Source organism: Balaenoptera borealis (genome assembly GCF_965194805.1).
Source record: "Balaenoptera borealis genome assembly, chromosome: 7".
Classification (NCBI taxonomy): domain Eukaryota; kingdom Metazoa; phylum Chordata; class Mammalia; order Artiodactyla; family Balaenopteridae; genus Balaenoptera; species Balaenoptera borealis.
Genome location: NC_138864.1, coordinates 85,550,811 through 85,563,152, shown reverse-complemented (window position 1 = coordinate 85,563,152; position 12,342 = coordinate 85,550,811). Strand labels below are relative to the sequence as shown.

Genomic DNA, 12,342 nt, shown 5'->3' with positions numbered 1-12,342 from the left:
GCCCTACTCCTAGTTTCAGAATTTCTGATTTATTGTACTAATTCTGGAATGGACTGTGGAATTTGCATTTCTAACAAGTTCCCAAATGATGCTGATGCTGTCAGTTTGGGGAACAGATTTGAAGAACCGCTGATCTAAATGTTTAACCTCTTACTAAAGCCTTTCTCCACTTTCTGCTTTAATGGGAATCTCTCCATCCACTGTAGCCCTGCAAGTTAATTCCTGTCCCTTCTCCCTCACTCCAGGTTTCTCTGTCTTCTATTTCCGGCCTACATTCTGTGGTCCATCAGTTAAGCCTGTTATCTCCCTTGACCTGTGGTTTTTCTGCCCAGCTTACCCAAAAGAACCTCAAACCAAACTCCTCCTCCTCTGTTCTGATTCCCAGACTGCTGAGCCCATAAAGCTGTCAATCAAATTCCTTCATCCTATAACCTCTTTCCTCAAACTCAGTTCTCTACTATTAAGGAAGTCAAAATAAGCCACCAGACCTCCCTTTACCAAGGTATCTTAACAGCCTGCCATCATGGTTGTGGTAGGCGAAATTGTAAAACAGCCCCAAGGTTTCCTACCCAAACCTGTAGGACTGTTACTTTAAGGGATTTTACTCCCATGATTAGATTATGTTAAAAGATAGTTTGGCCTTTTAAGGGTGACTGGGTGATCTGAACCAAATCACCTGAGATTTTTCTTTTTTTAATTTATTTTTATTTTTATTTATTTTTGGCTGCGTTGGGTCTTTGTTGCTGTGTGTGGGCTTTCTCTAGTTGCGGCGAGCGGGGGCTACTCTGTTGTGGCGCCATGGCTTCTCTTGTTGTGGGGCACAGGCTCTAGGTGCACGGGCTTCAGTAGTTGTGGCATGTGGGCTCAGTTGTGGCTTGCGGGCTCTAGAGCTCAGGCTCAGTAGTTGTGGCACATGGGCTTAGTTGCTCCGCGGCATGTGGGATCTTCCTGGACCAGGGCTCAAACCCGTGTCCCCTGCATTGGCAGGCGGATTCTTAACGACTGCACCACCAGGGAAGCCCTCGCATGAAAATTTTAAAACCAGAGTTTTTTTTCTGGCAGGTAGCAAAGTATGGCAGTGGTTCCCACAGAGGTTTCTGCTGCAGTAAGTTTTGACTCTTTATCTGCCCATCTCTCCAATTTTTGGGTCAGCGGTTTGCCCTGTGACCTCAATTCTCTGATAGATTTAAGAAGATTTGATGATTAGTTTGTTCGGCTTTTTACTTGTTAGGACAGAGTGAAGACTTCTAATCTCTTTACATGCCAGACCAGAGACTGGAAGTTGATGGATATTGCTTTAAGCCACTATATTTGTGGTAATTAGTTCCTGCCCACATCTGGAAAATTCGTGAGGGCAGAGACCATCTTGTTTCATGTTGTAGTCTCACCTTCTAACACAATGTGTCATGCATGGTGGTGTTCAATGGGAATTTATTAAAAGTATGGTTACATTTTCCACTTGGAACATGATTTGGAAGTTGTAGTGGATGCTGTATTGTGCCACTTGTATTTGCCTCCTAACCCCTACGCCTGACTTCAGGACTGAAGTATTTATTCTCCCAACTGCTGGTTAACAGCTGACTTCAGGTAACAGTTGCAGATGACCTCTCCTTTCCAGGGATTGGTTGTTCTTTCTTGAAGAGAGCTACCCTATCCAAGGCCACGCCTCATTTCCAGGGGCATCCTGCATCACAGTGACTGGTCTATGCAGGGGTGTAAGATGTAGCCTCTTGCCCCAACTGGGACAGTTCTGCAAGGTCATTACAGCTCATGAGCTCTCAGTGGGATTGGCCAAGGCCTTTGTTGTGCCTGCATCACACCCAAACTCCTGCTTAATCATGCTTTCTTTGTCCCCTCAGAGATGTTATTCCCTAAAGCACTCCCCATTAAATTTCTTGCACCCAAATCTCCATCTCAGAGTCTGGTCCTAAGGAACTCAACCTGCCACAGAGGTAAGATGGCAGGGAAGAAGAAGGGTAGGTGTGGTCAGAAATTATCGTTCATTTTAGACTCCATTTTCCAAATTTATACTTGGCTTTTCATCTCCCCTCTAGGATAAAGGCAAGACTTTGGGAAGGATTACAGAACAGGAAAGTGTTCATCGGTACTCTCCTCTGTCTTTGTGCTTCCTCTTCCATATACTGGCATTACCAGTTTCCCCACCTTCTAGAGTCCAACCCACAAGGCCCAATTTGTTAATCTAATTAACACTAAGCCATTCATTCACAAATACCTGAATATATATGATGTCCCAGGCTCTATACTCTTCCATGGGGATACTGCATTGGCTACACTAATCCATGGCCCTAAGGAATGAATATATGGTCTCCTTTGATGAGGGTAAGAATGTTACAAGTCTCATCTGTCATGTGGTGAAATGGGCTATGAAAGTTAAGACACAGGTGCTACTAGAACACATAGGAGTGTCACATAATCCAGCCTTGGGTGGGGATAGGAGTGAGAGGTGTTTTCCTGGAGTATCTAAACAAAATCTTTAAGTAGGGGTTAGATAAAGTCATAGGTCTCATAAGACCAGCCTTGGAAACACTATCATCTTTTGCTTCTCATCTGAAAAAATGTAGTGCTTAATCACTTTTTACCATCTCCTTAATCCATTTTGAGGGATACTTGGTTAATACAGGGAGTTAAAGGACATTTTTCTATAGGACATTTTCATCACAGGGTTACTTAGCAGCAGCATTGAGTGGACACATTGATATGTATCAAAATACTGTCCATACTATCACCCAGAAAGCCTTTATTGGAGGCACCCCCATCCTCTCACATATGCTCTGTTCTTTCAAATAACCGTGGGAGAGCCTCCAATCACATAAAAATCTTTTTAGCACATAGTCACAGACCTAACCTGCACCATTTATTGGGAGATTGGTTCTACAAATTGACCTCCTAGGTTCTTAGTATAAAGATCTTTTGTTTCCTAAAGCTTCCTTTATTCCTAGGAGTCTACACTAGTTGAAAGCATAAAACATGATTCTACAGGCCACCACTGGAAATATCCATCCGTGGACCTACTATGTTCCTGGCCTCCATTTATAAACAATGAGTTGGCATCCTTTCTGTCTTCAAGATGATTCTTCTTGTGGGGAATGCTTAATCTTTTTATTTTGTCCTCAAATCCACCATCCTTTTCTCCTTATCTAAAGGTCCTTGGAGATTACAAGACAAAACTATTCATGACAGCTGGTGCTGTCATGAGTGATGTGGCCATCTTGAGAGAAGAAAATGCTTAAGAATCACACACTTGCAATTCAATTTATTTGCTGTTTTACAACTTATATTTCCAAAGGCTTTACAATGTCACATTTTCTTGTTTTTTGATACAATGCTTTAATAGTTCAGTCAAGAGAGATATCATCTGATGCAATATTTAGCTCTTCCTTGAAGCTGGAACTCAGCAATTTATTTCCTATGAAATAACAATAGAATACATTTCCTTAAATTGGTGTGTAACAGACTCAAGATGTTATACAGAGAATCATTACCAATATCTTTAGTTTCCATTTTTAGGATAAAGCCAAAGGTCTTGACATTTTGCCTGAGCTTAGTTATCAGTCTTCCCTTTATGACCACTGCAGGGCAGAAATGGCCTTTAAGGGGCCATCAAGCCACTGCTCCAGGACCCAGGGGTTGAGGTGAGGCAGGGTTACCCAATGCCAAGACTCTGTGTAGGGAAGCCTGTCAAGCTACTGCCCCTTAATGGAGATGCTAAGCTTCCAGTACCCAGCTCTAAGTTGGGACACTAAGAGTGAATCTGCCAGGATCACTTACAAAATCCCATTTTAACCCACTACATACTACCATTAACAGATCGGGAGTTAAGTGTGAAAGCCAGCTTAAAAATAACATTCCACAGAATTGAAAGGCTTTGGCTCTAATCTTGTCAGGTAGGGCCTTCTTTACAAGGTATGCCTGTTACCTGGGTAGAACTCTGCCGTTTGTCATTGCCCATAAGCAGTGTTAGCTTTGAAGGGCAGACCAGGCACCAAGTAGGAAACCCCAAACAAATAAAGTCCAAAAAGCAAATCATAAGACGAACTGGACACAGGACAGATACCAACCTCTAGAGCTGCTGGGTATTTCCTAAACTTTATAGCATCTGCCTCGAATCTCTGTTACTTTGTAGGGGAACTTGGTTTTTGATCTCTCACAGTTACCTGAGGGAAGAAGTGATTCATACATTAAATAATCCAAATTGCTTAAAAACCAAAAGGAAAAAATAAATCAAAAACACATCTTTCAAGAAATTGACCTGTTTTTCATGATACTATTCTATATCATTCTGTAGTTCTTGGCAGCAAAAAATATCATTGGCAAAAATAATAACACAGTTTATAGAAGAGAGACTTCAGCCTGGAAATTAAAATCTTGACTGTGTAACCTGGAGTAAACTGAAGTTCCCATTATCTTCTTCACAGGACAACTTGGATTTTTTTTTTTTCCGGCTGCACCATGCGGCTTGCAGGATCTTAGTTCCCCCATCAGGGATCGAACCCCGGCCCTCGGCAGTGAAAGCAAGGAGTCCTAACCACTGGACCACCAGGGAATTCCCCAGACTCTCTTTCAGACATGGCCAAAGAAGAAAGTGCTAAAAACTACTAAACTACAGTATTAAGAAGGGGGAGAGGGAGTAAATTTATAACCAATGTTATTACCCAAAATAGAAAAAGATTCATACATGCTCTGATGGGAAATGACATGGGAATTCAGAAGCAGATAAGACTTTGAGAAGGCTAAAGGTAAAGTTGCCTGTGTTTTAGTTTATTCATTTTACAATGTTAGACATCGTGATCTAGGGCTCACACACATCTGGAATGGTCCCATTCATTATGGAGCTTACACAGTGCTTCTTTCTTATGCATGAGGGGTCTCTAAGCACAGTGGTCCAGACAGTCTCTCTTGCCGTCTTTTATAAGCAGGGACTAAACATACCAAAGCCAAAAAACTCTGCTCATATTGTAAAGTCACCCTATTTTAAAAAACCCCTTTCAAATTACTGAGCATGAATTGAAGTCATGACAACAGCCAAGAGTTAAGATGTGACAATACCCCAACTTTTCAATGGAAGTGGTAGGCATAAATATGTCAAGTCCAAAGGTTTTGGGACTAAGACTGGAACTTATTTAAACTTCCCTGGGGCCCTTATACATCCCATTCTTCACTTACCTGCTTTGCTTCATTCTTTGCACCCCACAGGTAATCATCTCCCAAAGCTCTCCTTTGGGCCCTCCCTCCCTCCCCACTCCTGTCAGCTGTGCCCCCACCAGTCATAGGATGGTCCAAACTCAAGCTTCAACCAGGTGTGGGGAGGCTGCTAGTCTAGTCCCTCAATCTCACCATTTTATGCCCCTCCCACCATAACCCACACAGCAAAGCAAAACAACTTCTCTTCCCAAGTTAACTCTTTTCCATGGATGTTACCATTTTTTTCGATGTACTCAAGTTCAAACTCCAGCCCTTTCTTAAAGATTCAGTTGCGTTAGTCTTCTCACATGTCTTTTTTTTTTTTTTTGTATACGTAGTTGTTAAGCAGTTTAAATTTTATTGACCTCCTGGTTTTTTTAAAAAAAGTTAAATTTAAGGTCACACCTCTAAGTTTGATGCACTATATACAGATCGTGCAGAGTATGACTATGAAGAGATACAAATGAGTCCATGCGGAAAAAGATTTACTAGAGTACAGAATCATTTTCATAAATACATGTCTCTATCTCATACTCCCATGTGAGTCAGGACCCTCACCACTTTGTTGAATTATTGGGTTGGCCAAAAAGTTCATTCGGGTTTTCTGTAAGCTGTTACGGTACTTTTTGGCCAACCCAATACAACACTTTTTGTTGAATAAAACTGGTTTGGGGGGACTTCCCCGGCGGTCCAGTGGTTAAAATTCCACCTTCCAATGCAGGGGGCCTGGGTTCAATCCCTGGTCGGGGAACTAAGATCCCATATGCCACGGAGCCAAAAAATAAAATTAAAACAAACAAACAAACTGGTTTTCAGCCATATAGGCACTCTCCGTCCACTCTAATTTCTCCTATAAAATACTGCTGGTTGAAATTCCTGCAGCACATTTGTCTCATTTCTCTACTCAATCTGGATTAGCCCCTTATTGCCTACAGGATAAAAATCTATAAGTGAAGAAAAACATGACTACTTTACCCCATTCTCCTTGGCCTATTTCCCAATTCCTCACAAGTCTTCCCTCTGGCAGGATGGTCTCGAGAGGAATCCTGCGCTGGCTGCCCATTTGAGCTCACGCTACTGTCTTCATTCCCACTCCAAACTTGCTCCTCTTTTGTCTCCAAACCACAGAACCTAAAACTGTGTCAAAATTCTCTGCCTCCACATGGACTGCCCATTCTCAGCAATCCAGCTAGACTGATGTCCTCCTGACTATCTCAGCCCAACTCTCCTTACTGCTATCACCCAGCTTTCTATCATCTTCTACTAGAGAAACTTTGTTTCAAATTACACTGCAATTTCCTAGAATGCAGGAGTTCTAACTTGGGATTCTCTTTGCAAATCCTATGACTATGGGCACCTACAGCTTAAGTGACAACATACCTTCAAATCAGAGAAATCCTATTGATTCACAGATGCCTTTGTATCCAGGACCTGGTATGGAACCGCCACAGACAACCAGATAGGATGAACCCACTAGTCACTTACATTCCAATGGTTTGTGACAGGCTCTCCTGTACTCCAGTCCCTCTGGCTTGGGCATAGTGTGTTTTCTTCGGAGGGTGACACCAGTGCTTTCACAGCCATCCTGTCGTTTCAACTGGTAAACCACAGGGACGACGTGCTCATATTCACCACCAGCTTGTAATAGCTTGTACTTATTTCTGGTGGGCCAGACCATAAGTTGGGGAGGGACAGAGCACTCAGGTGGCATCCTCATTATCCTTCCAGCCTTCAGATAAGACCTTCCTTTGGAAGATGTCAGAGGGCCCTGTGGACTCACTTCTTCAAGGAGGCATTCTACCTCATCCATTACATCTTCAACTTCCAACTCAGAGTCTTCTGAATCCTCAGGAAGCACAATGGTCAAGGCAGCGCTTTTCTTCAACAAATAGGCTGTCTTAACATTTGAGAAGCTGCTCAGGTCTTTCAGCTTCCTGCCTTTCACAGTCTTTTTAATCTCTGCACACCTTTTCAAGTTCTCTTTATACACCTCCCCAATCTCATCATTCACCATCACTTCATCTTTGTCTGTACTTAATTTCCTATTTGTGACTGGCTTTTTCCATGACCCCTTGGTTTTGCAGTCTGGTGAGGTCCCTTCATCTCTGGAGGGCATTTGCTGGGGGGATTTCTCTACCTGTGCTTCATACCAACTCATGTCGCACTGTATACCCTCATCTACTTTGGTAAACTGGGCCAACCAGGTAGGGGAGGGAACGCGCCCCTCGCAGCCATTGTTCTCTACCTCATCAACTTCATCCTGGTTCCTGCTCCCCACTGACATCTGCTCTGCTCCCTTTCTACCACTTTCTGGTGAAGACTCAGGGGAATTCTCAGACTGTACCTCATACCACCAACTCATATCGCATTGGGTGGCCTGACCTACTTTGTTGAACTGGGCCAACCAGGTAGGGGATGGAACACCCCCCTCAGGGTAGCTACTGCTCTCTACCTCTTCCTCTCCACCCACATTCTCAGGGGAGCCATGGCTCCCACTACTGTTCTCTGGCATACTTTCCCCTACAGTAAGGAGTTTCTGAGATTCTGAATGTAGGCTCGGGTCTTTAACTGCTTCCGTGCTGGCACAGAGTGGCCTTTCCTGATGAAGCTTGTTGATATCTCCAGTAGACTGGTACAATTTTGAGTTCAGGCTATTCTGGATCTCATCTCTGTCAGTTGGAGGTGGTGGGTTTTGGGAAACAGCTGCATATTCCTTCTTTTCTTCACCCAAGTTCATCTCCATGATAGATCCTGACTTAAACATCTCATGTCTTACAACATCAAGACACTGCTCTGACTGGACAGCTCTGTGTTCATCTTTATATGCAATGCAGTCTCCACCCTCATGAGGGTTACAGAGCACACCTCTACTTTCACAGGAACTCTGTGAAATCCCATTGTGCTGCAGTATGTTCTCTGGCATGGCTTTACCATAAGCCACATCATACAAACCCATAGTTTCTTTCAATGATTTCCAGAATTTTATTATAGAGGATCCTTTGCCCTGTACTAGCCTCCTTTGCTCTTTCTCGGATACACAGATTCCTTGAGGTGCATCTCTATACAGAGTGTTATTAGAAGGGCTCTTGCTATGTAGCTCCCTCTTCTGGGCAACAGAAGTCAAAGCCCCATCTGTTTCTTGATGAATGTTGTCAGTTTCAATGTCAATATTAGTAGCAGGGATACTGGTCACCCTTCCTATGTCATGGCTGTCGCCTTCTGCGTGCATGTCTTGTTTTTCTCTCATGTTTTCAGCCTGTTGAGGTTCAGTCTGTGTGTGTTTCGTTTTCATTTTTTTCCCCCAGCCACCATATTCTCTGAACTGTGCCGTGTTATAAAACATAGGGACTATGGGTCTTCGGTTAAGAGTAGTGGGCAACGGGGATTGAGGGATGAGGAAGCTGGGATACTCATTGAGCACCACAGGATATGGAAAATACAGACTTCCATTTCTCAAACCTAGAAAGAGAAAGGCATAGCCATTTTGTCTCCTGTGGCCAGTCACAACATTCCGCCAGAACACCTGTACAGCCACACCAATGGTTAAAATACTGAGTTTTCTCTATGTCAGTTGGTAAGGCCCCCAGTTCCTCCCTGGTCATCCACAGGAGTCAACCAGTGAAGGAGCAATGACTAGAACAGTGGGGCCTCCAGAACCCTTCTTCACACTAGAACAGCACTAGAGTAGGCATCTGTTCCAACTGGTTGGTTCCCAAGCCATCAGTTGGTCAGCATAGTAAGAATAGCACCCCTACTTTGTAGCCTTTTAAAAGAGACCAAGCACATACCAGGCATAACTCAGGCTTGTCATGGTTGCAAAAAGAATAACATCAGGCCTTACAGAGCAAGAGGGAACAAAAGTTTTTTGGATTTAAAATCCTTTCTAAGCCTATGTATTCAGCACTATTCATTCACACACACACACATCTTCCCCTATTTCCACTCTTTAGGGATAACCACTGCAGTGGTGTCAATAATGCCAGACATATTTCTCTCAAACAAATATATTTTGGGGTAAGGCATTTGACCTTGCAAGACAGATTTGTACAACTGACAAATGAAGCTAAGGTAAAACTTCTAACTATATAAAAGAAGGAACAGTCATATTCAAATCAGTGTTCATGAAGCAATTTAGCCAATATTGTGCAGTAGATCTTATGAACCCAGTTTCACTGTTGAGGAATGTATCAGTGTGCCTCTAGTACCTGGCTAATATACCACTAGTATATTTGTATAAGCACATGCATATGGGTATTTTCCTTTATTGAAGGAAAAGGAAATCTCAGCTTGGGTTTCAACACTGTCTTAAGAGGTTAGAAGCCACAGAAGGAAGTTCATCTAACTACAGAGACAGATAACTTCAAAGCCAGTCCATGGAAGGTCAGGCTTGGAACTCTTGTTGAAACTACTGGAAGAGTGGTCTCTTCTCTTGGATCACTAGCCATAGAATCATTACAGGCCTGGAAATGCTGTGACCATCTTTGCCACTTTGAAATAATGGCTGACATTGAGGCCAACAAAGAGAAAGTCAGAACCTAGAAATAGAGGGAAACAGACTAAAAAATGGATTATGTGTTTTGAGTCCCCATCTAGCCAACCAGAAGTGGCTTCACTCTTGGAATTCTATACATTCCTTTTTACACTAAAATCTGAATTATGTTGCAATTTAAAAAAAAATACAAATTTTATTCCTACTCCCAGCACCATCCACTTTAATTCCCCTAAACCACAACTCTAAAGGATAAATAATTTAAACCTTAAGCTGAATGGTGTGGAAAAACCACAGAGGTATAGCATCTCAACCTGTTAATTCAAAGAATGTTTAAGATACAATATGAATTGCTTTCTCTCAGAACTTTCTACCCTCTGTACTCACACAATTCCTTTCTCTGCACCATTTCAAAATAGCATTTCAATGTCTGTACTAATTAGGGAATCTCCAGAGAAACAGAGCCAAGAGTTTATATACGGTAAGATTTCTTGAAGGAGCTGGCTCATGTGGAGGTGCTAGTCCAACATCTGCCAGGTAGAGACACAGTGAAGAATTGTAGGTCACAGGCCATACGCTGGCACAGGTCCCTCTTGCTCAGACTGAGACTACTATTCAGCTGGCAACAGTGCTGAATTCAGAAGCTCTCCTTATCACACCTAGTTTTCTACTTGGAAAAGTTGCGTAATATTTACAACACGCTTTATCTCCAGCAGGATACTCAGAAGAGCAAGTTTAACGTTATCTTTCCTACTTAGAGCGGTGAGATGGGAGAATCACCCCATGGATCCTCCTGCCTGCCGAAAGCCCTTCCCCCACGTACTGAATGAAACGCTAGATGTCTACCTTCCAAACATTTTCAAGTCTTGCTTGTCATTCTCCCTCCAGAGGACTTTTCTGACTTCACCATAATAGGTTTTAGAACCTTTAGGCCTTGTCAAAAACAGTACAGAGACTAGGAGCTCTAAAGTACCTCTTCCAGCCAGACTGGTCTCACAACATGAGGAGACTTTGGTTGGATTACTCTGTGACCCTGGGCCAGTCACCGACTAGGAGCCTCAGTTCCCTCATTTGGGGAGCAAGGAGAGCAACAATACCCAGCTCATGGGCTGTTGAGGTCAATGAGAGAACCTATTTCTAGCATTTAGCAGAGTAACTGGCATATAGCTAGAATTCGAATGTTTCCTATTAACCTGAACAACAAACACTGCCCCATGCGCTGCTGCAGTCTCTTTGGTGTGAGCACAGGGTGAGGAAAGGGAGGTAATGGACACAGGTGTTAGAAACCTTCAGGCTTTGGTTTACAGGGAGGGTCCCTAATCCCACTGAACCTCTTTGGGGATTCAGATTCCTTACCTGCCCCAGGAATGGAGAATGGATTATAGACAGGATTCTGGTACCAGGGACCCAGGTGAAGCTGCTGGGCCACGGGGTGCACATAAAAGAAAGGTCTGGAGTTACTGCCCTCAAAAGTTTCGTTGTTTCCTGAAGAGTTCATTGCCCAGGCTGAAAAGCAGGTGTTTGTAGTTAGGAAAGCACAGCCGCACTCTGCCCTGTAAAGTGCTGCGAAGGAAGAAAGTCGTCCTTGTCCCCCATCAGAACTGGGAGCCTGGGTGGGCAGGTCCCTTACCTTCTTTCTCTTCCCGCTCGCCTGGGATGGGAACACGCGGGGGCTGCCCTGCGTGCGTTTCGACCAGGGCAGCAGCGCCCAGAGGCCCGGGCCCGCGTCGTGCTGAGCAAGTCTGGCTCCCCCGGCAGGAGCACCGTGGGGAGATGAGGCCTTGGAGGCGCGGGGTACCTAGTGCCGGGCGCCAAACGCCAGGGGCCGCGCCCCGCGGCTGCACTGGGAGACGCGGCCTAGGCCTCGGCTGCACCGCCCTTGTCCGCAGCCTCTCCAGCCTGCCCTCCAGCCTCCACCCGGGCCGAACTCCTCCTCAGTCCGGGAGTCCAGACCCCCGGCTCCGCGTCTCCTAACACCCCCCTCCCCGCAGGCCAGTCTGTTCCCGCGACCTCCACACCCTGCATCCCCGCGCCCTGCAGGACCCGCGCTCGCATTCGGGACTCCAACCTGCTCTAGCTCGACGTCTGCGACTGGCAGCCTCTACGGTGGCGCACACGACCCGCGCCGATCCGACCTCTGTAACCGAGGGAATTTACGCTGCCGGTGGCCGAGGCTCTAGCCTTTATCTGGGCGGCTGGACGACAACGTGCTGCCTCTTCCGCAGGCACCGCCCCTGACGCATTCCCTCCCGCGCATGCGCCCTGTCAGAGCTCGTAGGCCAGGTGGGTCGGATTGAAGGCGCTGGTAGAAGCCGGGGCTGAGACTTGGTGGAGGGGAGAGGTCCTGTGCACCCTGCTCCCGGGTGAACCCCAGTCCTCCCTTCTGCACACCCCTGTGTGTGTGGGCGCCCTGGCCTTGACTCTTCTAGAGGACAGAGCCCTTCCCGGTCCCTTCGCTCTCCACGACTGTCCCCTCCTCTGAGTGTGTTGAGTTAGGTCGGGTCAGGCCGCTCCTCTGAGCTCCTGGTCTCCTTCCTTGGGCCTAAAGCCGCTGACACTTAAGGAAGAGGAGCCTACCGAGGAGAAGCAGAGAGGAAGGAGGCCAACGTGGACGGAGGACAGACCTGAGAGGAGGAAGATTCACACAGGAG

General features: G+C 45.2%; 1 protein-coding gene across 3 annotated transcripts; it reads right to left on the bottom strand.

Moving 5' to 3' along the window:
• Positions 1–897: 897 nt before the first annotated feature.
• LOC309632204 (uncharacterized protein) lies at positions 898–12,342 on the bottom strand. Of its 3 annotated transcripts, none has more exons than XM_082399461.1 (3): positions 6,688–12,342; positions 4,080–4,175; positions 898–3,427 (listed from the first exon to the last, which is right to left on the bottom strand). In XM_082399461.1, the coding sequence occupies exons 1-2, from the start codon at positions 8,543–8,545 to the stop codon at positions 4,102–4,104; spliced, it is 1,932 nt and encodes a 643-aa protein (XP_082255587.1). In that variant the 5' UTR covers positions 8,546–12,342; the 3' UTR covers positions 898–3,427; positions 4,080–4,101. The 3 variants fall into 3 exon arrangements, with proteins under 3 accessions (XP_082255587.1, XP_082255586.1, XP_082255585.1); XM_082399460.1 differs by having other exon boundaries at positions 898–4,175; positions 6,688–11,197; positions 11,760–12,342; XM_082399459.1 differs by having other exon boundaries at positions 898–4,175.